Raw genomic sequence first — 25,390 nt, 5'->3', positions numbered from 1 at the left:
CAGCGGAGCAGCCAGGAATTGTCCTGCTCTGAATTGTGAAGGGGAGATAAATAGTAAGGAAACGTTTCCTTTCCAATGGTCGGCACCAGGAAGAAAGCCAGACAGGCTGATGCTAGAATGGCTGGTTGGGAGGCCCCTCCAGGGAGCGGGTCTGGGCCAAGCCCTGAGTGGGGAGGAGACATCGCCAGGCAGCCCGGGCGAGGGCCCAGGTTTGGGTCTAGCTACGGAAGACCCTGGGGAGGTTTGCTGAGGGAGGGGAGGGGGCCACCCAGTGCTGGGCCTTTGTGGGCCGTGGTAGCACCATTCATTCCTATGTAACAAGCCAACCCAAACCACAGTGGCTTCAAACAACTATTATTTCTCACGATTATACTGGTTGGGGGCAGTGGCATGCTGGTGTTTAACAACCTTCTCTCCAGAAAACAACAAAATGACCCTGATTTGCAGCAATTACCCATTTCCATGGTGTAAATACTCCTAGTGGGGCCAGTTTCAAGCTACCAACAGTGAGGTCCACAGACCGGATCAAAGGCAGCACCGCAGAGAACCTACAGGTACAGTCGTAGACGCCCTCGGGAGCAGAGGGAACAGCCAGATGCGCACGTTTATCAAGAAGGGCTGAGTCCTGAGTGCTTATTACCTTTGTTTAATCATAACTTGAGAATTCCAAGTTTATACAATTTTCTGAAGGGCTGTGTTTCAGTTACCAGTGGGAGTCATTCCTGAGATGGTGACAGTTGTCCCCTGGGAGCTGGCCACGAGGTCCTTCTGCAGGTCAGGACTTTCAGCTGGCAGATCCGCGGGGCTGGGCCTCCCTCCAGCTTCCCAGCTCCACTGGGACCCAGGGCAGAGGCTAAGAGTGGGAAGGAACGCGCACAGCTCATCTCTGCTGCATTTGCTTTGCCAGCATCCCGAGGAACAGGATGGAAAGGACATCCATTTGCAACAGAGAAATGAACCGGCACGTGGCACGCCCAAGGGAGCGCTGGACGGCTCGACTGGGGGGTCCTCAACACCCCTCACGGTGTGTACTTCATGGCTTCCATCTCAGAGGGGCCGGGAAGGGGTGGGAATGAGGAGACAGAGCCACAGAGGCCGAATTGGGTGGCAGCCCTGTGTGCTGAGGGCCTCGGACTTGATTCTGCAGGGAGCTACGAATGCCACTGCAGGCCGGCACTTCCGGGGGAGTAACCGAGACCCAGCAGCACGGTTCCCGTCACCGTCAGGCCTGGGACGGGCTGAGCTCTAGCGGGCTGCCTGGCCCAGCAGTCAGTCTGCTTTTTCGCTGGTGACACTGGAGCCTGCCTTCCCCCAGCCCCACCTGCTTACGGGGTGCTGGCGGCTAGAAGGCGGTGAGAGGCTTGGGTCCCGCTGCTCATCAGCTTGGGGGTCAGGGACAGGCTTCTGTTCGAACTGGTGGGGAGGCCACCAGTTCACCTGTGTCAGCTTGGAGGAAGGCTGAGGTCTGGGAAGCGGCCACCACACACAGGAAGAGAAGGGTCTCGCATCCAGCCGCGCTGGAAGTCAGGCTCACTCTGGACTTTCAAACCCAATCCATCCCCCATTTTCTCTTCCTTCCTCCAGAGCACAGGTCAGCTGCTTGGTGCTGGGCTGCTGGTGCCCTCTGCAGCAGCAATCCTGATTCAGAACCTGAGCTTTCCTGGGCGTCTTCTCTGCTGGCTGCATGAAGACTGGTCTGGCTGCAGTGCCCCCACTGATAGAGGCCTGGCTCAGAATCCACTCTCTCTGTTTGGGCACTTCCCTGGGGCAAGATCCACCGATGTCATGCTGGGGCTCTCAGATCTGGGCCTGTGATTCCAATCCTGTTAGCTATGAGGTATTTAAGATGACCTGCTGGGTCCTTGGTCACACCAGGAGCGCTGACAGAGGCTGGCCCGAAGAGGACTCCAGGTGGTTGCCTGGGAGCTTGAACCCACAGGCCAGGAAGGGCAAGTGTGCAGCCCCTGGAGGATGCCCAGCAGATGGGAAGCGCAGGCAGGGCCAGCCCGTCTGACGGGGGCACCAGGAGCCCAAGAGGGACACGGGTCTGGGGATGGGCTGAGCAAGGCTGTACGAGGACGCGGGCTGGGCCCAAGGAGCCGGCCACAAGCACACGGGAGTCATCGGGCACGAGCTGAGCCACCAGGACACGAGCACACAGCAGGCTCCAACCCACTGTGGGCTGGATGCGGCAGGGGGCGGGGGTGTGTGTGTCACGGAACAGGAAGTAGAGAAAAGTCGCAGAAACACCGCATGGTGCGCCCCGTAAAACAGCTTGTCAGCAAGCCTGGAGAACCACCACCCCGGCCCGGGCTCCTGCCTCAGGTCAGAGCTGACAAGCTCCGTTCTGACCCCGGTGTGCTTGTCAGAAGTGGGGAATCCAAGTTCCACTGCAGTCGGGCCGGCACCGGGGACCAGCAGTCTGACGTGGTGCATGCCCTGCCCTTCGCTGACGGATCCAGCGTAGCCCACGGAAGGCTGCGTGTTTAAGCCTTGGCCAGGAGCGCTGCTACATCTGCTACGGGGCCTGCGTCTCTGTTCTTAGTCTGAGGGAGGGGTCAGGGTCAGAAGTGAAGGGGGTGATGAGTCAAGGTCCTAAGCGTGGAGGGCAGCTTCGTGCCCGCACGAGCCAGGCCGGGGCTTAGACACAAAGCCGTGCCTTCAACCTGGGACCAAGTCGGGGTTGGCGGATCCAAGGGAACCCGTGCCTTTTCCCAAATGCTCAGACCCGGGCCCTGACCCCAGGTCACACGCGCCCGCAGGGCCTGCGAGGCTAATCCAAGTAGAGCCCCCCGGGTGGGCTCTTTGTTAGTCAGCAGGTAACCAGTGACGCCTGCAGCCGGTCCCACCGTGACAGGAGGGAGCACATCACAACCAGCACACGAATGAACGTGCCGGGGAGAGAAACAGACACGGCTTGTTTATTAGAACGCAGGAAGGAGGCCTTCTTCCACGGAGCGCTGCTTCTCAGAGTCTGTATCAAGAGCAACACAAAGTTGAAAATCGTATTCCTGAGAAGAAGCAAAAAAGGTACAATTTTGCAAACAAACGTTAATGGGTGATTTCAACAACTGATAAAAAACTTTTTTTTTTTAAACAATAAAATTTCAAGTATTATTCCAGATGACACGGCAAACCCATAGCAGGCGGAAAGGGCAAGGACTTGTGGAAGCTCTCGGTGGGAAGAAGCTGCTACTGGCAGGCCGGGGCACCACCAGGGACGACCTGCACCCCAGGTCCCTGGGCCACCCCGGCCCCGGCCGCAGGGGAGGAGTGAAGAAGGCGGGACAGGTTGGCAGGGCTGCAGTTGTGTTGAGGAGCCCGGCGTGGCAGTGACCCAATCATGCCCTTGGAGCTGGGGTCCCTGGACGTCTGATGATTTTTCTTTTATAAACAGAAACATATGCTTATTCTTTCAAATATCATACTATCTCCCATTTTAGTCAACTTGTAAATTATAAGTTATATCATTTGTGCTACAGTTTGCGATATTTAAGTCTTATTAGGAGATGAGCACCAAACCTATGAAAGTGCACAGGTCAGCCGCTGTGTGCGCCCCAGCTGGAAACTCTGTTCCCTTCCCTCAAACAGCACAGCATTTCTGACAAATTCCCCTTCTTCTCCCAGGGCACTTTTCTTGAAGAGAGACGTCTGCTTTGACCGTGGCTGTGCGAAAGGTACAGAGAGCAAACCTTGTGGTCGTCTTCAACAGGAGGGGACGGCTGACAGCTCCTGCTCTGGCCCAGGGCTCTGGGCGCACTGGTAGGGGTTCTCGCCGAGAGGGTCTCACTCCACAAGAGAAAGGTCGCACCAGAGTGCCCGAAGCAGAGACCCCCGGCGTCCCCTGAGGGGCACTGTGAAATGCTCTTAAAGCGTCTGTATTCAGTATTTTCTGAGACACTGTCATTGACTGGCAATACTCCCAAGCCATTGTGCTGCCTCCCTGGATGTTTAGTTCTTGAACCTCGTCTGTTCACAGATGTGATTGAATTTCCTGCAGGGAGACAACGGTGAAATACACAAGAGGGCATCAGAGACACCTTCAACAAAGGAATTCTGAATTGCGCCTGGGGGAGCTACAGGAGAAGCAACCCTGTGCTTGGGGGTTTGCAAGGGCTTGTCTCTCATACCATCAAAGAAACTAGCCCCAAACGCAGCCTCTTTTCTCCTTTTTTAAATTTTAAAATGTAAGTGGAACATTTAGGTAATTCCCAGAGACTCAAAGCATCCCCAAGGCACTGCGGGTGACCTGGCGGGGCTGACGCCACCTCCTCTCCAAGAAGACGACTGTATCTTTGCTGCCCTGACCCAAGTGTTTACTGAGAACGGTTAGCCTGTTACTGCTGAAATCTCTTTTCTTAGAATAAAATGGTCTCTTCCACACAGTTAATGCTCGCATACAAAGCAAGCCTTTTATTCCGCCAAATCGCTCCCTCAGAGGCAGCCGCCTTTCCGGAGCCCTCATGATGACTCCTAAGCCAGGGGCGCTCTCTCAAGTACTTCCACTTGAGCCTCAAGTGGCTGTCTGGGGTTACAGTTGCCCCACACAGCATCCATCCTCAGGACTCATTTATGTGATTGCTTCCCTTACGGTTTGAAAGCGTAGGCGAGCCTGCTCCCATGGGCCACCGCGCGTGGCAGCGTGCATGTCAACGTGAAAGCCTCCAAAGACCCCATGGGACACTCCCAGCAAGAGCCTACGAGCCATCACGGCACCAAAGGTAGACCCAGGTGCACGGCGGCGTGGCTCGGGATGGGAGTTCTCAGTGACCTCAGCCATGGATTCGGAGAGTGCTAAACCTTGAACGTGTGGGCTGGGGATGGCCGCCTGTGCGCTGGGCACATAGAGGTGGAGCGGGAGGTGAACGTTTGTATGCCAACGTTTCATGAAATGAGATAACAGAAAAGCAGAGTGTCTAAGTGATGGTTTTTTATTGATATATACTATGTGACTTTATAAAAGCATGACAACTAAATTAGTTTATAAGTAGAGAGCTGACTAGTTCACGCACATCCCTAAAAGCTGCGATATCAACTTGGCCAAAACGCTTAAAGAAGAGCACCTTCCTGTAGGGAAAGCGTGGGTTTGCCTCTCTGCAGGGGACTCCTTCAGCCCCGGCCCGGCCCCCGCCCCCGTGCCGCACTCACATTGCGTGGTGGGCCTTCACCTGAGTGCGGCAGTTGCGGCCCCAGTAGCAATCAGGACGGGACGTTACGGCCACTAGGGAGAGAAAAAAGTGAACACGTGTGACACACATACCACACTCACAGACTCAGCCTAGTGAATTTAAGCCAAGGCCAAAGAGACACTGCAGCTCAAACGCACAGCGCTTCGTCACACTTCACAGCTCGTTTCCTTGCACTGTTCTCCAGGAATGGAAAAAAAGGTTCAACTGAAAACCCAGGTTAGAAATGAGATGACTCCGGTTGCCCATAGGACGTTTTTTGGGCATCTTGTTTTAGCAACCTGCTTCAGAGACCCAGAGCCTGAGCAGGCACCAGGCAGGGACGGCCCTGAGACCCGCCCGTGTCCCTGGCCGACGCAGACGTCCGCTAAGAACACAGAGCAAAGGCCCACACAGGCTATCTAGCTATTGCAAAGGAGAGTAGGAGCCAATGCAAAGAGAAGTGAGCTGTGGGCCAGGTGGGGGTAGGGGCGGGGGTCTCCTTACCCGGCAGCTCAGAAGCAGGGATGTTCTGCCGATACTGGTAGGTCAGCTCGCGGAAGCTCCGCAGGCCACAGCAGTAGCACAGCACGGTGTTCCCGGTGATTCTGTAATCTAGAAGGAACACAGCCTCTTACAAGCACGGCGGCAAAACAGACGCGGCCTTGCAAACTGCTGGGGGACCAGTGCATGATCCACAGACTGGCCGGAGACAAAGGGCTGGACGTTTGGAACACGAGAACAAAACCAACCTAGATACCAACTTACTTCCTTATGGCAAAATAATTCCACATGGATTAAAAATTCAAATATTCAAAAAAATCTAGAAAAGTACTAAGAGGAATGAATGTTCTTCTCTTGAGCTATTTCCAACTACAACATGAAAACCGAACGGCACAGAGGAAAGGATTTGTAAATGTGACTGCCTACAGTTTAAACATCACAATGGAAACACGTACAACAAAAACGAAATACTAATGAAATAGCAGAGAACGTATTTTCAGCACAAATGACAATGTGTTGTACCCTTAATTAACAAAGATATCACACAAATCCATCCTCCCAGGTTCAAATAGCCTAACATAAACATGGACCAAGGACACAGACAAGCAAATGGCCCGTAAAACAAAAAGATCTTCAATTTCATTAATAATCAAATATGGCAGATAAAACAATGATACCTCACCATTTGCCTCTTTCATATTTACAAGGCCTCGAAGGCAAACACGCAGCTGATGGGCTCAGGGGATGCTGGCCCTCAGGCCCCAGGCACACCTCAACGGTGCCTCCAGCAGCCCTGTTTATTATCCTAAGGGTACAACTGTTAAACCTACAGGACTGCATGCTTGGCAGCTTCAGTGTTGTTTCACACAGTGAAAAGCTGGAAACAACTGAAATATCCTTTGCTAACGAACTGGCTACATGAACGACGGTATCAGGATGCTAACTAACAATCACGGTATAGATCTTTAGTGACATAGGAAGGATCCAAGATATACTGGTGAGTGAATAGCTTATTAAAAGCATATCCGATAGGATTTCATTCATACAAATTATACACACACATGGGTACATGTACTTGGAAGGGTGATCGTGAAAGTATTATCACTGGGTATATTTTTAGGCGATGGGATTTCTAACGATTTTCACTTTATCCTTCAGACTTCCTTGCACCACTTACATTTTCTTTGTGAACCACGTCATTCTTATAAAAATAGCCATTAAAAAGCACAAGGACTTAAGACCCAACCACACAGAGCCATCGCAGCAGAGAAAACCCAAGACATTCACTAGAATGTGTCCAAAAACAGCTTAGAAGGGTTCCCAGCAAACCTCTCAAGTCTTTCATAATAATTCATGTCTTAGGAAAAAAAAAAATCACTTGCTGATTTTTCTGCACCCTCCCTTAGTGACAAGAATTCACATTTCACAATACACTGGGTGTCCCTGGGAGAGGGGGCGAGCCTTCACTGAGTCACCCACGCACTGAGGGACAGGCACCAAGGACCGCGAGGGTTTGGGAACAACAAGCCCCAGGATGTCAACGCTGACAAGCGGTAGGGCCAACACCTCTCCAGCTGTGCCCCTTCCCTCCCCTGTGCGAGGAAAGATTCCAGAATATGTCATGTCGACTCAAACCCAACATAAAGAAAGAAACCCAAGAGTAGTAGGACGTTTGTGTGTGTCTGCCAGGGTGGGCGGAGGTCTCAGGTGTGAGCGTGGGAAGCCGACAAGCAGTACTGCCGGCGTGCGGCCTGGCGGGTGTGGCTGGTTCACCAGAGGCAGAGCTGCCCTGGGAAGCACCGCTGTCGGTGCGGGAGAGCAGGCACAACGCGGCTTACCAGACAGCAGGAACGCTCCCCTCTGCAGAGCCCCGAGGCTCTCAGTCAACATGTTTTTCCACGTCAAACCCCTGGTGGCCAGATAATTCTGTAACAGGGAAACGGGCAAGAGAAGAAACACAAGCTTGGAGAAAGAAACACTAAAATGGCAAAAAGGATTGACATTTCATAAAAGGCCCTGGAAGGTGGGTAAAGCCAAGCACCTAAACGTGGTGGGCACTTGCAGAGGGCGAGCACTGCGTGCAGTTAGGGGGCCTGCTTCCAGGACCACAGCCTGGACGGCCCAGGTAGCCTCGCGGACCAGGAGGCCTGGGACAGACGTGGTATCACATCCACACACTACTGCACAAGATTTTTGTCCAAGGTGCTTCTTCTGAGTCTCAAAAGGCAGGCTAGCTTCACAACCTCGAGCGTAAGAGGTAACACACTCTCTCTGAAATTCTGCAAAGACATTCCTACCACAGGAGCAGCGAGACACCTAACCTTGGCCGGAGTGGCCACAGTGCAGAACAGGCCCATGACCACGTGACAAGGAAGCCAGGGTCTGGATCTGTGCTCTGCCCTCAAGACACGTGGAGCTGCTTGGCTCCTTCTGTGCAAACCTACAAGAAAGGCCCTGTGGACATCTAGCCTGAGTACCGCCGTGCTGAGGTGCCCGCCATTCACCCTGCGGCCGATGCCGCACATGATCCAGGTGAAGGCAAGGCTCCTGGCAAGGGACTGATGTGCACGTTAAGCACTGAAGTTCTAAAAGCCGGCTGCCCCCTGCAACGCGGGAAGAGAGCGAGGGGCAGTCCTGGTTCCACCCGAGGGCCGGCCGCGCCCTGCCCCACTCCGCGCAGGCCGAGCAGGAGCTGGAACTGTGGGACACAATTCCTGTGGCTTCCTGTGTGGCGGGTGTGAAGGAATACCTATTTGGGGGGAGTATAGGGATAAGCAGATACAGTGGCAGCACTAGTCAGAAGTGCAGGGTCATGAGGTCACTGGCGGGCCCTGGAAGGCCTCCCGCTGGCCTCGCCGCGCCTGTACCTTCAGGACATCCGACTCGTAGTTGTTGTTGCTCAGCACCCCGTCCAGACACCGGTCGCCCAGGTTGAGTTCTGTCAGGACGGACGGAAGCAGTGTTATCCGTTTCATACACACTTTACAAAAGCACCGTTCACCCAACAGTTAAGATAACCAAATTTCCTTCATTACGGAGTCTACAAAGAATAAAAAGTTCCATGACAAAATACAACTTCAAACAGAGAAAAAGTAAAAGGACTTCCATTCCACTCCCCCCAGAAACAGCCAGTCTGTGCAGCCCCTGGTCTGGGGTCGTGAAGTCCGGACACGATTTTTTAGTGGGGGTGGTCCTTGTGCATGACTCAGCGTCCCCCTCACTGACGCTCGCAAACCTACGCAGACCACCAGGGAAAGGGGCCAGCTCATGGTGACCAACGTGGCCTCTCCCTCCTCGGGCACACGGCTAGCCCAGCACTGGCCTCAAGTGCACGAGAGAACAGGGGAAGGTGGCGGCGATCGACGGCAGGGCCAGCATTACCGCAGAACGGGGCCAGGCAGCCGAGGCAGCCGGTCCGGGCGCAGCCCCAGTACAGGTGGCAGAAGGGCTGCAGGCAGATGGCACCTGCGGACACAGAGCACAAGCACCGGTCACGCCATCCAGCGAGGAGAAGGCTCAAGGGACTGGTAAATAAATGACAAGCTCGATTTTCATAGTGATCCAAAGACTGTAAATTAAAGCACCATGTAGTTAATCCGTTAGACTTTAAAGTGACACCTTGGACCCGGGTTCAATCCCTAGTCAGGGATCTGCGGTCCAGAAAGCCACACAGTGAACAGAATAGAATGGAATAGAATAGAATAAAATGACACATTGGAGAACTACTGTGGGGACACACGTCAGATACAAGATCCAGAAAGAGAGCCCCCCGTGTGTGTAAACTTAGTGTATGACGGGGGCGGGGTTATCAACCGGTGGGAAAAGATAGATTATTCAACGTGGTCCCGCAGAGACACCTGACGACGCAGGTGGAAACAGAGCTGCGCCCTTACTTCACACCACACAGAGAAGTCCACGACACTCTTGAAACCTGAGCTGGAAGGACACACAGGAGCGGCTCCGAGGTGGGGAGGGGCGCCGGGGAGACGGCGCACACCCACACCCTCACTCACACTGCTGGGGGGCGATGCGGGGGTCCCGCTCGCGCTCCGCCCTCCGGTCGGGCATGGGCTGGAAGCAGCAGGTGCATATGGCGTGGCTTCCTTGCAGGGCACACACGTAGTCCTGGGCTGTGGAACAGATAGGACGCTCAGGCTGGTGCCGCCAGCACACGGGCAGCAAGAGCGGCTCAGACCACACCTAGAGGGGCAGCTGTAAGGTATGCACGAGGACACAGACCTACAAGAAAATGCGGACAGAACTCAGGCCTATTTTCCTACAGCCAAGTGACGGTCTACCACTCAAACTAAGAAGTTTAAATAGATTGAAAAATGACCGAAGTTATCTCCTGGTTCAGTAGTTGTAGCAAGATTTCAAAGATCACATGAAGGTTTTTTACCATTTCCCATAAAGGAAGGACAGCCCAGAGAACAGTAAAGCGATTTCTCTAGTCCCTGCTGGCTGACCCTGGACCAGGAGCTGTGTCCACGTGGCCCGGCCCCCCCGTCACTCACGCACCGCACGAGGCTCTGCCTGTGCACACTGCATTACGGTCCCAGTGGGGCCTTCCACACGCTGCCCCAGCCATCCCTACCTGAGGGGCCCACAAGGAAGCCCCCAAGAGCCATGGCACAGCATCGTGGAAGATGGTTAAGAACGCGGCTCTGGGTCGCAATCCTTAGGTCAGTGGCCTCTTGACAGGCTCAGGCTGACGGTGGCAGAGAGGCCAGGCCCTACAACGCAGGACCACAAACCACAGTCCACGTGTCCACCTTCCCTTTCTCGAGGGCACCTGGGGACCTGCCCACTGAAACAGGCATCGAACAGATAGCTCAGGGCGGCTCTGGTAACATCATGTCCTGTTGCTGGAAAGAGGCCAGTCCCTCACTGGAGGGGCCTGTGTGTGATGGTCCTTTTGGCTTTGGTGTGAGCACCACGGGGGATGCCGACTGCCCTGAGGTAGTGGGCTGGGCTGGGCGGGGAGTAAGTGTTAGAATCAGGACTGAATCCTTGGGTGTGTCCAAGAGCCGAGGCCCACAAATGAAGTTAATTATTTGGTTTCTTAGCTCCAAACAGGTTATGAGAAGCAACGAGCCATTCGAGCAGAGAGGAGCCCGCAGAAGTGCCACCCGCTTCCCGAATGGTCGGGACAGCATGGAAGGTGTGGCTGTCTCACCTGTCGTGATGCTGGCGGACGTCGATGGTGCATCCCCAGGGGCCTGAGGTGCCCCTGGCTCACTGCCGGGCCCTGGGCAGGGAAGGGGCCGCCCCGCCTGCCTGCGGTACTCGGGGCACTGTCTGCACACGATGTACGGCTGACTGCAAGGGAAGAAAACCCGGAGCTTGGAGGAAAGAGGAGACACCTGCTCTGGCCGTGTGTAAGGGTGGTGGCAACGACGGCCCAGCCCTGGTGACGGGACAAGACCCAGATACTCGCTCACCGGCCTTGTCCTGCCTGCATGCCTCAGCTCTGCACCAGGTGCTGCACCCAGTGTGTGCAGAAGGGAAGGATGGCTCGGCGCACATCCTGCACAGCAGCAGTCGGCAGGCTCTCCTCCCCGCCACCTCCCAGCCCCCCTTTCCCGCACGTTCCCAGAGCCCTCGGCCACTCCTAGGGTACTGAGATGTCTTCTCCCTGCCCCTCGCCCCACTGAGCCATCCCTGGGGGCAAAGCCACCCTGTCTCCACACTGGGCAGGACGCGCTCTCACAGGTTTGATGCCCGCCCAGTGCACACCCTTCCTTTTGTTAAAATCTGAGCAGAACACGCCAGGGCTGGATGCCGCTGTCAGCAGGGGCTTTCACCCAGCTGTACGCACTTCAGCTGAGCTTTCAAATCTGCAGATGGTAAAACAGAATCTGCAGGAAAGGGACGCACGGACTCTCCCCTCATCTCAGTCAGAGGACGCCTGCCCAAGCCTGCCACCAATGGGAAGGACAGGCGAGACCTGACTAGAAAATGCAGAAACACTGAAGACATTCAGCCTCATATGTAAGAAAAACATATAAATGGGAATAAGATACCTGTTTGTCCCATTACTCTGAGTGTCGCAGGCATCATTGCTGTCCCTCTGCATACCCTGTGGGGCACCAACACCAGGACTCTCTGACAGGCATTTCATGACAGATGCCAGATCCAGCAAGGCGTCCCCTCAGTGAGACTACTGACCTGAGCATCCTACTTCCATGTACTTATCTCCAAGAAATGACTGGACATGTGCACTGAACTGTAAATGCACGCCATGCACTGCAGCTTTGTTCGGAATTCAAAATATTACAAAGAAATGTTTTAAACGGTAAAAATATAAGTATGTATGACTACACGTGTGTATGGCCAGATAAATACGTAATAAAATGTTCACACAAACCAAAAGTGATTTTTGGTTTTCTTTTTGTTTGACCATTATGTGCTAAATTTGGGGGAAAGAAACAAAGATAATAAACTGAGGAGCGGGGTAGCTGTTTTGTCTTTTTAAATTTTATGGCCTCAACACAAAAATTCATACCCTGGACTTCCAAGTCTGGAAACATCAACATTCTACAGCAGAGGGCTTCCCTGGTGGTGCAGTGGTTAAGAATCCGCCTGCCAATGCAGGGGACATGGGTTCGAGCCCTGGTCCGGGAAGATCCCACGTGCCGTGAAGCAACTAAGCCCGTGCGCCACAACTACTGAGCGTGCGCTCTAGAGCCCGCAAGCCACAAATACTGAGACTGCGTGCCACAACTACTGAAGCCTGCGCTCTAGAGCCCGCGAGCCACAACTACTGAGGCCATGCGCCACAACTACTGAGCCTGCGCTCTACAGCCCTCAAGCCACAACTACTGAGCCCGTGCGCCACAACTACTGAGCCTGTGCTCTAGAGCCTGTGAGCCACAACTACTGAACCCGTGGGCCTAGAGCCTGTGCTCCGCAACAAGAGAAGCCACCTCAATGAGATGCCCGCACACTGCAATGAAGAGTAGCCCCAGCTCGCCACAACTAGAGAATGCCTGTGTGCAGCAACGAAGACCCAACGCAGCCAAAAAATAAATAAAATAAATAAATTTATGAAAAAAAACCCAACATTCTACAGCAGATAAAATAAGGTCTCCTAGGGCTTCCCTGGTGGTGCAGTGGTTGAGAGTCCGCCTGCCGACGCAGGGGACACGGGTTCGTGCCCCGGTCCGGGAAGATCCCACATGCCGCGGGGCGGCTGGGCCCGTGAGCCATGGCCGCTGAGCCTGTGCGTCCGGAGCCTGTGCTCCGCAAGGGGAGAGGCCACAACAGGGAGAGGCCTGCATACCGAAAAAAAAAAAAAAAATTGTCTCCTAGGATTGCACCCTCTGCCAGGTGACTGTGGCTTTTCTACAATAACATCCTAACAGATGATAAATACTGCAACTTACGGTGCAGGACATATGATCACTAGACAAGCTACAGAGAGTGAGTGTGCTTCTGCAGAGTCTGTCTCAGCCTGTGAATCAAGGCACTTGATGATGACTCAGCAAACAAAAGGGTGTCACTTACTGTGGTGATCCTCTCACAGTAATTAAACCAAAGCACTATGCTGTCCACCCTGAACTTACATAGTGCGGTATGTTAGTTATATCGTAATAAACTAGAAAAAATATACAGATAAGCAACAAAATAATAGAATAAATATTCCACATATACCAAAAAAAAGGGGCTGTCGCAGGAGGCAGGGCCGTGAGCAAGCCTCACCACAGTCACCTGGGCCACAGCGTCGCACCTCAGCAGCGGCCCAGACCAGCAGGTCCTGGGGAGTGGTCAGACCCGCCCCGCCCGCCCCGCCCCCACGAGGCTCACCTGACATCCGAGGACTCGCTGTCCACGTCCGACAGCTCCAGCAGGTCCTCGGAGCTCCCCTCCTCGTCGGAGAAGGCCCTCCTGACCTTGGGCTGCAGCATGTCCTGCGTGATCCTGTTCCTGGCGGCCATGCTGCGCACGTCCTCCTCGCTGCGCCTCTTGTCCGGGTGCTGCAGCAGATATGCCTCCACCAGGTTGTTGAGGATGTGGTTTTTACAGATCCGCTCCACTGGACAGCGGCAGGTGGGGCACAGGGCAGAGCGCTCCATCCAGCCCGAGTAGCAGGCAGCGCAGAAGGTGTGCATACAGGGCTGCAGGCTGAGGGCACAGGACGGGCACTGGGTGTGAGAAGCAGGGACCCAGAGTCATGCTGCCTCTTTCCCTGAAGGAGGACGTGGCCCTGCTCAGACTGAGGTTTGGGTAAAAACAGAAGAATGGGCCAACTGCCCCCCGCCTCCCGCCCCCCGATCTTTCGGCTCCGCAGGGCCTCAGGCCTGTGCTCTGGGGCGCCCCACCCACGCCGTGGTGGGGCCTGTGGCTGGCGGGGCTGCACCTCGGCTCACGCAGGGGCACGCTGCCTGCCTTCCACGACCCTCCTGAGAAGCAGTCCCTGCGCAAAAACACGGCGTTCGGCTACAACTGCTTCATCTGTGCGCTTGCCAGCTACAAGAGACTGGGGCCACGCGGCAACCTGTGCTCCAGGAGGGCCAGGGACCACTGGGGGCCAGGGCCACCAGGAACGGGAAGAGCGGAGACACTGGGTGTGGGTGGCAAAGACCCGCGTTTATGCCGAACTGTGGACAAATTCTTAAGTTCCCACAGAGAAGCAAAGAGAGATCTTTGTTCTGGCACCTTCGCTCCACCTTAACTACCGTGTTTCCTTAACCACGAGATGCTGGCCACTCGGTACAGCTCCCCTGCTCTAGCTGAGGTGGACCTGGCGTCACTGAGGTCAGAGCCACTGCACGCGTCTCGCGGGCTCCTGTGCAGCGTCGGTCACCGGGCCCGGCTTTCAGCTCGTCAGCCGCACAAGGAGAACGGCTACGGTAACCTCAGCGGGCCTGACGCAGAGGCCAGCCCCGTCTGCGGCCCCGCAGGCCCTGAGCACGCACCTCACACAGTCGTGCAGCAGGTCCTGGGCCTGACGCAGAGGCCAGCCCCGTCTGCGGCCCCGCGGGCCCTGCGCACGCACCTCACACAGTCGTGCAGCAGGTCCTGGCAGATGATGCACGTGAGAGTCTCCTCCATCTTGTCTGGCTTCACGGTCGCAGCTCTGACGTCGAGGGTACTGTGGGGGTCTCCGCCCGGGTCCGTGACCAGGGGCAGGTTCAGGGCGGGCTCCCCGTCTGCAAGGGAAAGGGACACGTTCTCAACATCATGACCATGGAGGAAGTGCACTCCATCTCTTGGTTTTACAGATGTCTTAACCTGTGGACAGGAGACCCAGTGCTCCCTGTATTTTTTTTTTAATCTTTAAATTTTACTTATTTATTTACTAGCCACGCTGAGGGGCATGTGAGATCTTAGTTCCCCGACCAGGGATCGAACCCACGCCCCCTGCAATGGAAGCTCGGAGTTGTAACCACTGGACCACCAGGGAAGTCCCCTCACTGTATTTGTTTTTTTAACATCTTTATTGGAGTATAATTGCTTTACAACGGTGTGTTAGTTTCTGCTTTATAACAAAGTGAATCAGCTACATGTATACATATAACCCCGTATCTCCTCCCTCCTGCTTCTCCCTCCAAACCTCCCTATTCCATCCCTCTAGGTGGTCACAAAGCACTGAGCTGATCTCCCTGTGCTATGCGGCTGCTTCCCACTAGCTATTTTACGTTTGGTAGTGTATATACGTCCATGCCACTCTCTCACTTCGTTCCAGCGTACCCTTCCCCCTCCCCGTGTCCTCAAGTCCACTCTCTAAGTCTGCATCTTTATTCCCGTCCTGCCCCTGGGTTCTTCAGAACTTTTTTTTTTTTTAAGATTCCATATATATGTGTTAGCATACGGTATTCGTTTTTCTCTTTCTGACTTACTTCACTCTGTATGACAGACTCTAGGTCCATCCACCTCACTACAAATAACTCAATTTCGTTTCTTTTTATGGCTGAGAAATATTCCATTGTATATATGTGCCACATCTTCTTTATTCATCTGTCGATGGACACTTAGGATGCTCCCATGTCCTGGCTATTGTAAACAGAGCTGCAATGAACATTTTGGTACATGACTCTTTTTGAATTACGGTTTTCTCAGGGTATATGCCCAGTAGAGGGATTGCTAGGTCGTATGGTAGTTCTATTTGTAGTTTTTTAAGGAACCTCCATACTGTTCTCCATAGTGTCTGTATCAATTCACATTCCCACCAGCAGTGTAGGAGGGCTCCTTTTCTCCACACCCTCTCCAGCATTTATTGTTTGTACATTTTTTGATGATGGCCATTCCCTCACTGTATTTTAAAGGGCATTTTTACAAAGGTTCAAAGTAAGTCTCATAATCCAGTATGTTTAAGTTTTGCTTTATAATAGTTAACAGCATAAAAAAGACACTCAGGATACACGGGTGAGAGATAAAGGCCAGGTGTCAAATAGCATTTGTGTGTAAAGTCATTTTTGTTTAAACAAACAAAAAATGTGACCCATATGCACACAGGAAAGTGCTGGAAAATACAGACCCTCAAATGTTACCAGGAGCTTAAATTTTTTTTTTTCTGCCAGTGTGTTTTACTTTTTTTATAATCAGAGATTAAATTTATTTTTAATTAAAAAAATACTTACAATTTAAAAAGTCAAATATTTAAAAGAAAACCAAAGCAGCAGCCCTCTGCTCCAGCCTGTCCTCAGCTTCACCCTCCCTCCTTTGGGGAAACAACTTTCATGTCTTCTGTTTCTTCTGGTCCGGACCTCTGTGTTTCTGAATTGTCATGCTACGTTTAGGCTGATGGATTTTAGACATCATCTCCTGACATCCATTAAAGCAGAGAAGGACTCTGCCCCTCTGGGTCTCCTTCCCAATATTATTCTAACACAATTATTTGTTCAGTATATTGTATTTATATTATTATGCTTAAATATTCACTGCTCACACAGTATAGTTTTCTTCCTTATACAATTTTTCATTTCTCATAGAGTTAAAAGTGGCTCCATTTTCATACTTATGTTTTTGTACCTGTTGCTGACTCATCCCACACCTCCCCAGGCCAATCAACTCAATTTTCCACTCAATACATCAGATAATGCAGTTTCTTTCCGAGGCCCTCCCTCCTGTCACACTGCCCCAATCCAGGGGAAGCTCTCAGGCCTGCCTCACAGCTACTGTCCTCCCAACAACATTCCCAAAAGTTTTTACAATCTTTTTAACTTTGACTTTTAAAGTATAGATTTTTCTCAAAATCACCTTTAACGTGAAGGTTCAAACTATCACTTAAAGATAATATACTCTTAAAAACTGGCTGCTGTATCGGAACAGAGCTGCAACCCCAGACTGTGGTCTCCAGACCAAGAGCATATCCTGACAGTAAACACAGTTCAATCCCGACGGTGCAGACAGGAAAGAAAAGGCCCAGATTGCCATCTGGAAGATGCTGAGGTACCACAGGTGTCAGCTGAAGACAGGGTCCTCCGACTTCTGCACATGGTGGGGCCCCAACAGGCTCAGATGGGACGGTGCTGCCGGGGCGCCAAGGCTACACGCAACCACTGGACTCTGACCTGCTTTTACTCTCTTCTTAACGGGCTCCAAGTCCTCCTGGTCCTTGGGTTCCGACAGAGAAAAGGACGCCCCCTCTCTTGCTGGGAGAGCCAAAGGGAAGATGACGACTTCATCACTTGCCACAGATGGACCACACCCTTTTGGGGAGACGTCTGCACCTCTCGAGCCTGTGAGAGGGACAAACAAGAGACATCCTGATTCACCTGCCTCAGAAGAAGAGACAGCAGTTCAAAGCATCACTGATTCAAACCAGGCGCAGGTAATCCAAGATGTCGTTAAAAAACAAACAAACGGAAGGGTTCACTTTGTGTGATTTTTACAATATATGAATTATAACCTGTGAAGAATACCACAGTATTGTAGTCCCTGGCCTTCAGCCTGTCTCTTGGGGATGGAACAAGACATTTACTCCTACAGAAATCTTACTACTGACAGCCTGATGCCTGACACCACCTCTGAACTCCTCCGTGGCTTGTCTGTCTCCATAACAATGCAAGGCAGGATTAGCGAACAAAGGGCAACGCAGCTACCACCCTGAGATCCCCATCTCACCGGAGCTGGAGGGAGGCCCTCGCCCTGCAGAGGTGGGCTCCATGGAAGAGGTAGAGGCCGTGGGGAAGAGGTCCGATGTGGACGTTGATGGCTGTGGTTCCTCAAAGCACACCTGAGTGGCGGGTGGCGATGGCAGGACCTGGGGATCCTGGGGGTCGTCGCCTCGCCCTGCACCTGAGGTATCTTTGGTCACGTGGAACACGTTTTCTTTATTAGCTTCTGTAAGCACAAAGAAGCAGGAGCATAACACAGTCGGGGCGCAGGGGGAGCCGCTGCGTCAGGAATACATTCCAGCGGATGAAGAGTCAACGCATGCACCCGCTCCTTTGCGAAAATCTCACTTACCGAAGGAGTCTTGCGTTACGCCTTGCTTTTCATGGAAGGATTCGTAGAGGTATGCCACATCTGAAGGAAATTAACCGAACCGGAGTGGCGTTTGCCACACGTCAAGAGAGCCCATCTTTCTCTTCTGCTCCCTCCCATCACCTCACGGTCACTTTGCCCTTGTTGACTAGTTCGACTTCTCAGCTAGTAACCACATCCCCCAGTTTAAGGGATTTTTAAAGCAAGTGATCCAAAACATCTGAACCAAACTTAAAATAAATAAGCCTCAGAAAACCATCCGGCGTCAGGAGGCAGACTAAGGCAAGCAAAGCGATGAGGAGGAGTGAGCCTGTGTCTTGTCATTTCAAACCACCAGGACCGGACACAAGATCCTTCCCTGTGGCCGGGGGCTGGCTTTGACTGCTGAGGACAGTCTAGGGGATACCCGCCCTCTTCTTCCTATTTCCGGGGTAACCTTCGAAGGACTCCCCTAACTCTCCCTGTCCTGCATCATTCTTCTCCCGCCAACACAGGCGCAGATGCTCAGAGCTGGAAAAGCCCTCACGGAATATCCCATCTATCCTTTGCTGTTTCCCGTAAAGCCTCCCAAAGCAGAGCTGTCCGTGGCCTCCAGCCCCCATTCTAGGCCTTATTCTCCTCACTCAGGTGCCCTCCTCACCGCCCCCCCGCACCCCGTCTCCCTGGCTACCATATCGAGACCGTGGCTCACGGCCACAGTGGCATTTCTTAAGAATGGCTGGGGCTCAGTCCACGAGGTCAACACTCCCATTCTTCAACAGACGCTACCCACACCAAGAATGTACATGAACGAAAAAGGGGACGCAGCTAGCACTAACATTCCTTCAGGAAATGCCTGCTTCAACAGCCTCTTCCCACAATGCTTCCCCGCTGTGGCAGGTCCCTGCTGCACCACCCGTGAGTCCAGCCCAGGAACCGCCCCTCCCTTACTGTGTTCTGGCTCATTCTTCCTGTACACCAAGTAGATGACGTCCCCAGTCTGTAAAGGGCAAGTCTGCTTCTTAACAACCTTCAGCTTGTTAATTACTGTTCCGTTGGTGCTGTAGGGACAACAAAAATCCAATTTATCCTACTTAAAACAACTCGGAGTTAAAATTTTCCTTTTCTACAGCCAGTAGGAAAGCAGTTCAATACTACCACTTTGCAAATGACAGAACACTCATAGGAATGATGTAAATACTCGTGCCACCTTATAATTCTCTTGAGAAGAACCTTGCCTGTTGCCCCCTCACGCACAGCCCAATGGTGTGTCAAGTGTTTTAACGCCTCCGCTGTGCCAGCCCCACGTTCTCCTCCTGGTGGAGCCCTGGACGCCCACCAGCAGCACGTGCTCTGATTCCCAGCTTCTCTCTTGCTTCTGCACCACGCTCTGTCGACAGGCCTAACCCTGCTCCGGCAGCCGCGGCCCAGCTCAGTTCACTCCTCACATGAGCACTGACCCTCCTACGACATGGGCTCTGGGCAAAAGCAAATCGACGCAGGGCTACCGAGCAGAAGATAGCGCGGTCCCTGCTGCTGGGAAGTCACTCCAATTAATCAGGGACCACAGTGCCTGATGGGAAGGCACGGCCAGGAGACACCGGGACCTCGGTCAGGCGGGACAGGAGGCACCTCCCTGAGGAGCGGCTCCCGCAGGCAAGGGGAAGAGCGCACCGGACAAAAGCCAAACTCGGCAACTGAGCAAGCCCTCCCCGCCCCTTTCCAATTTCAGGCACTCAGTCCACATGGGCCCTAACTCCACGGCCCCACTCCTAAGGCCCCCAGCGCTGAAGACGCGTCGTCACCTTTCCCTCTGAGCAGACTGCCACTACTTTAGACTTCTGTAAAGGGCCAGGCAGGAAATAGTTCAGGCTGCGCGGTCAGGCTGTCTCCGTCCCAACTCCTGCAACCAACAGGTGGCAGGTCCCTGGAGGGCTGGGCTGCCTTCCCAGTAAAGCCCCACTTACAGAGACCAGCAGAGCTGCTGCAGCACTGCCGCGGCCTCTGCTGCCAGGCTCTCCCCACGACCTATCCTCAAGCTCTTTCTAACCCAGAAGTCTGATTTCACTTTTCCGTTTAAACCCCTCGGTGTCTCTTCACTGCTCTCAGGCTAACGTCCAGTCTCTCCAGCGTGGACGTCGGGGTCTTCCTGATTGCACCTCGGGGCCTCTGCACCTGCGGCTCCTCCCACCTGGAACACCCCTGCCCCTCCAGCCACCTCGGCCAAGGAAGGCAGCAGCCTCTAGAAGCTGGAAAGGACAGAGGATGGCTTCTCCCCTGGAGCCCCCATAAGGAGCTGACGCCAATGAGACCTGAGATGGACTTTGACCACCCAGGCCTATAAGATCACAGATTTGTGCTGTTTTAGCCACTGAGCCTGTGGTAATCGTTACAGCAGCCTTGGGAAGCACATACTATCCTGTGGCCAGGGTGGGAGAGCCAGGGCCTGAGGCAGAAAGAAGACTCTGGAACCAGCACTGTTACTGTACATTGTGCTGAGAAATACAGGACTTGACCTGCTACCTATCAGAGGAGGAAAAGCAGCATCCGTTCTTCCTAATAAAACCAAATTCCTGGTCTTCTATCCCTCAAACTGCTACTTACCAAAGAATCTCATAGCACTTGACCTTCACAACAATAAAAAAAATCACCTTGTGGGAAAGGCGTGTTCTCAACACACTGCTGGATGGCCGTCCGCCACTCACACCTTCCACCCAGCATTCCTTCCCATAAACTTACCCCAGGAAAATCATCAGACATGAATGGAAAGAGTTTTGGAGGAGAGTCACTGCAGGGTCATTTATAATAAGAAAAAGTCAAAATAATAACTTTCCATCAGTAAGGGAGCTGACAAGTTATTATATAATAATGAAAAAGACGAGATGGACCTAGACATACGGACGTGATGAGCACTCTGCAAACATTCCAAGTAAAATAGATACACAGTATAACAGTATAATCTCATTAATACAAAATAAATATGTATGTATTGTGTGGGTGAGTGGAATTTTGGAAAGCTTTTCACTTTCATGTACTACTTATGTGGTATAATAATAATAAAAAAAAAGAAAGACTTCTTGATTTGGGGAAGTCTAACTTGAATAGGTTTGCAAGAACCCAAAATGTATCACTGCCTTTTAAGTCTTATTTCTGAGCTATTTTTGCTTTAACCTGAATACATTTAAGAACGGTCACAGACACCAAAGTGTCACTAAGTAGCCCATCCTGGAAACCAGAAAATACATCTTCCAATACCCGGAGACCCTATCGGACTACTGAGCTATAGAAAGCAGGCCCTTGTCTCTTCTCTGCACTCACTGGCTTCAAGTCTGCTTCCTGAAGCTACAAGAGGAAAGAAGTTCAGAAAGAGCTTACCTGGTATCTTCCAGCGACACCTGACCAGATTTTTCATCCACTATAATTTTACAGTGATCTCCAGAGACCAGTTTATTGCCGGGGAATGAAAGGTCACAACCTAAAACAGTGAGGGGGGCGTGCTGGATACGACCGTGGGTACCGGGCATAATACCGCCCTTTGCTTAAACAAAGCATGCGGCTGGAAGTCAAGACCCATGTTGTACCCACTTACGGAGACAGCACTTAATCAAGTACAAAGAAACTTTTAAAAAAGCATTTAAGTGTTAATCCAAAGTAAGGGACAGGGACTATGTCTTGAACCTTTCTGACTCCTCCTTACCTAGAGGATATGCGCCATCAACACCTCCAGCTACACATCAGCTGCTTCTTGGTGACATTTTTACAATATGCACGCATATGCAGATAGCCTGATAAGTATTACAGAACTTTAAAAAAACTATGGGGCTTATTAAATATCCTCAGTATCTTAGTCCTTAATTTCTTCTGTGTAACCTAAGCTTTCATAAATCATCACAAAATTAAAGCAATGACAGAGTCACAGAAAATACGAATGAGTAAATTATCATAGGCACATGTAAGCATTTAAGAAAATTTAAAACAGAAGGGGGATGCATCTATAGCTCAATACAATTGTTATACCCTCATCAAATCCAAGAGGAAAACCCTCAAATGCTTTGTTCTCTCCTTAAATCAAAAGAATAAAAGCGGGCTTCCCTGGTGGCGCAGTGGTTGAGAGTCCGCCTGCCGTTGCAGGAGACACGGGTTCATGCCCTGGTCCGGGAAGGTCCCACATGCCGCGGAGCGGCTGGGCCCGTGAGCCATGGCCGCTGAGCCTGCGCATCCGGAGCCTGTGCTCCGCAACGGGAGAGGCCATAACAGTGAGAGGCCCGCGTACGGCAAAAAAAAAAAAAAAAGAATAAAAGCTTTCAGGAGTGTTTTAATACTGAGTCACTAATCTCCTTATAACAGGTTTGCACCATAGCTACTAAGGTTTATAGTACCTTTATTTTATTTTGGGCCGCGCCCCGCAGCTTGCAGGATCTTAGTTACCTGGCCAGGGATTGAACCCATGCCCTCGGCAGTGAAAGTGCAAAGTCCTAACCACTGGACCGCCAGGTAATTCCCTACAGTATCTTTATTTTTTAATAACCAAACGTGGGAAGCAGTACTGGTACCCGTCAACTGGTGGTGAATTAATAAACACACTGCAGAACATCATCCAGCAACAAAAAGGAAAAAACTACTGATATATGTAACTGCCAAGGATGAACCTCAAAAGCACCAACCAAGGGAAGGCAGCCAGACCCAAAGACTGTGCTGCAATACAGTGTGATTCCCCTTAGACGGCATTCTTAGATGGTCTCCTTGCAGCCCCAGACCCAGGCTGGTCACCAGGCTTTGTCACCGGAGTGGGGTTTTACTAGGCTTCCCCACACCTGAACATCTGCATTCCAACTGAGAACTGAAATACCTTTGCTAAAGTTCTACTGTTGGTATTTGCCCTGCTTGTCGTTCAGTTGGCTACTCTCTCCATGGTTGGTACACATCTCTGCCACTCCCCGAGAATGGGAAGCTCTTTGGGAAGGCGAGAACCCCTGCATCCTTCCACACACGTCAACTCAGCTCTCCCTTTTCCTCAAAATAAGGCCTTGTATATAGCAGGCGTGCAATAGTTTTAAAATAAATCTAGTTCTACAACCTGAGACCCTAGCCCCCAAAGTGACTGTATTTAGAAAGAAGGCCTGTAAATGATAAAAGCTAAATGACATCATTAGCGTGGGGCCTTCATCTGATAGGGCTGAGGCATTTATAAGAGGGAGACGCCAAAGATCTCTTGGTCCAGCAGGCCAGGACACAGCGAGAAGGCAGCTGCCTGCAATCCAGGAAGAGGGTTCTCACCAGGAAACAAACTGACTGTCACCGTGATCTTGGACTTCCTAGACTCCAGAACTGTGAGAAATATACTTCCGCTGTTTAAGCTTCGTGATCTGTGGTATTTTGTTACGGCAGCCCAGGCGAACTACGTTTTGCTGGGAAGGTTAATATATTCAAGGAAAGGACTTCCATTAAGAGTCAACTCAACAACACATTTTTGCTCCTTGTATCAGCATGTCAAATGATACTACAGTGTTGTGTTATAACAACAATGGCTAACATTAAGTGCTAACTCTTAGGCAGGCTCCTTCTAAGCACTTCACTCACGATCTCCTTTAATCTTCACAGTGACCCCATGAAGTAGCTACAAAGGCACCAGAAGGAAAATTGGCCCAAAGCAGGTTATGCGGTGGTGGTGATGCTGGTGGCCTAGGGGGCATGAGGGTGGTGGTCTCCAGGCTTCTGCTCTTCACCAAACTTCCATTCACACCAAGTAAAGACAATACATCTTGAAAAGTTTCCAATGATATGTAACTATTTTTAAAGTTGTAAAAACAACAAAAAAAAAATTAACTTGATATTGGGATTTAAGACTGCCTCCCCAAAAAACCCCAACCAAAAACAGGTACAGGTGCATGATGATGGGTAAAATGAAACCAAAGAACATTTGCTTTTAAACACTAATCTTTCTCATTATCTCTTGCTTAAAGTATAAAGTCAGTGTGACAACTTATTAATTTGCAGAAAAACGAAATATTTTGTTGGCCTGATCAGTGTACTTCACTCCCAGTAGGAAAGCTACAAGGGAGGTTAAATCACCAGATGGCCGCTAGGAGTTTAGAGGCAGCAAGCGTGGGGGGGTGGGGCTCTTCCTCTCACTAGTTACAGGACTTTCTTCAAGGCCGTAGCTTCCCACGTTCATTACATCAACAAATATTTGAGCAGCTCTATTCTAGGAGCTGGGACTTGAGATCTTTTTTTTTAAATGTAGCTGCCTACGGCTATAAATTTCCCTCTGAGCACTGCTTACCTGCATCCTCTAAGTTTTGGTACATTAAATTTTTATTTATCTCAAAGTATTTTCTAATTTCCCCTTTGATTTCCTCTTAGACCCACTGGTGGGTTAAGAGTGTTATTTAATTTCCACATATCTGTGGATTTTCCGGTGTTCCTTCTGCTAACTTATTTCTAATTTCACTTCATTAAGGTCAGAGAAGATGCTTTGGGTAGTAATACCCTTGAGAAAACCGCATTCCAGGAGATAAATCATTGCACCTACTTCATAACGTTGCAGTGAAAATTAAATAACCTGCATGAAACACGCAGAAGTAACTGGGCCGACCAATACGTGAATAAACGGCAGCTGTTACACGACGGCCCATTCCCCCGGAAAAACCGGGCAGCAGAACGCGCCGCGCCCAGGAGCCTCCCACAGCCCAGTGGGCCCGGTCTCGCCCAGCCCCCGCCCTCAGGTCCCGGCTCCAGTCCCCCAGCACTCGGACCCCGTCGCCCGCCCCCATCCCGGGTCCCCGGTCCCCACCCCCGTGCCCGGACCCGTCCCCGGCTCGCCCCCAGTCCGTCCCACGACCCCATGCCCGCTCCCCGCCCCGCACCTCTTCTCCGCCCGATGGTCCACTCCCGTTTCCTCAGGAGGACGTGCGGCTCGCCCTCCTCGGCGCCCAGGCGGAGAAGTCTCCCCCACGGCTGCTGCTGCGGCGGCTGCTCGCCTTCCCCCGGCCGCTCCATCGGCTTCACATCTGACGAGACCCGGAAACGTCGGGTGAGACCCGGCCCGCGAAGGCAGAGGCTGCGGCCCGCCGCTCCTCCTCGGCGCCCGCGCCACGCCGCCGCGGCCCGCGCCGCCAGCCCCCCACCCGGGTCCCGACGGCCGCCCGCGCCCGCCGCCCTCTTACCCCCCGCCCCGCGCCGAACCCGGAACCGGCCGCGCGGCCACCGCCGCCGCCGCCGCCGCTGTCAACGGACATCTCGGATCCCTCAGCTGATCCGTGAGGCGGGGCCAGCGGCGTCCGGGCCCTGTGATTGGCTGGTGGTGGCAA

General features: G+C 52.3%; 1 protein-coding gene across 3 annotated transcripts; it reads right to left on the bottom strand.

Annotated features, from left to right (window-relative positions):
* Positions 1-486: 486 nt before the first annotated feature.
* CHFR (checkpoint with forkhead and ring finger domains) lies at positions 487-25,330 on the bottom strand. Of its 3 annotated transcripts, none has more exons than XM_069541300.1 (17): positions 25,247-25,330; positions 24,947-25,090; positions 21,456-21,555; positions 19,032-19,141; positions 18,084-18,143; positions 17,739-17,957; positions 17,186-17,353; positions 14,668-14,821; positions 13,476-13,793; positions 10,846-10,988; positions 9,683-9,799; positions 9,051-9,134; positions 8,537-8,607; positions 7,508-7,595; positions 5,673-5,780; positions 5,169-5,221; positions 487-3,994 (listed from the first exon to the last, which is right to left on the bottom strand). In XM_069541300.1, the coding sequence occupies exons 2-17, from the start codon at positions 25,077-25,079 to the stop codon at positions 3,974-3,976; spliced, it is 1,947 nt and encodes a 648-aa protein (XP_069397401.1). In that variant the 5' UTR covers positions 25,080-25,090; positions 25,247-25,330; the 3' UTR covers positions 487-3,973. The 3 variants fall into 3 exon arrangements, with proteins under 3 accessions (XP_069397401.1, XP_059883793.1, XP_059883794.1); XM_060027810.1 differs by having other exon boundaries at positions 5,149-5,221; positions 25,266-25,311; XM_060027811.1 differs by having other exon boundaries at positions 488-3,994; positions 5,149-5,221.
* Between the last annotated feature and the right edge of the window lie 60 nt (positions 25,331-25,390).

This window comes from Delphinus delphis, chromosome 13 (genome assembly GCF_949987515.2).
Source record: "Delphinus delphis chromosome 13, mDelDel1.2, whole genome shotgun sequence".
Lineage (NCBI taxonomy): Eukaryota > Metazoa > Chordata > Mammalia > Artiodactyla > Delphinidae > Delphinus > Delphinus delphis.
Note: the sequence above shows the minus strand (reverse complement) of the source record. Positions and strands in the feature narration are given on the sequence as shown.

Coding starts and splice junctions, on each gene's coding strand:
- CHFR (XM_060027811.1), bottom strand. CDS start 25,079: ATGGAGCGGCCGGGGGAAGGCGAGCAGCCGCCGCAGCAGCAGCCGTGG. Junction 9,800..10,845: donor GTCCGCCAGCATCACGACAG/GTGAGACAGCCA, acceptor TCTGTTCCACAG/CCCAGGACTACGTGTGTGCC. Junction 5,222..5,672: donor CCCTGCTTCTGAGCTGCCGG/GTAAGGAGACCC, acceptor TTCTCTCCCTAG/TGGCCGTAACGTCCCGTCCT.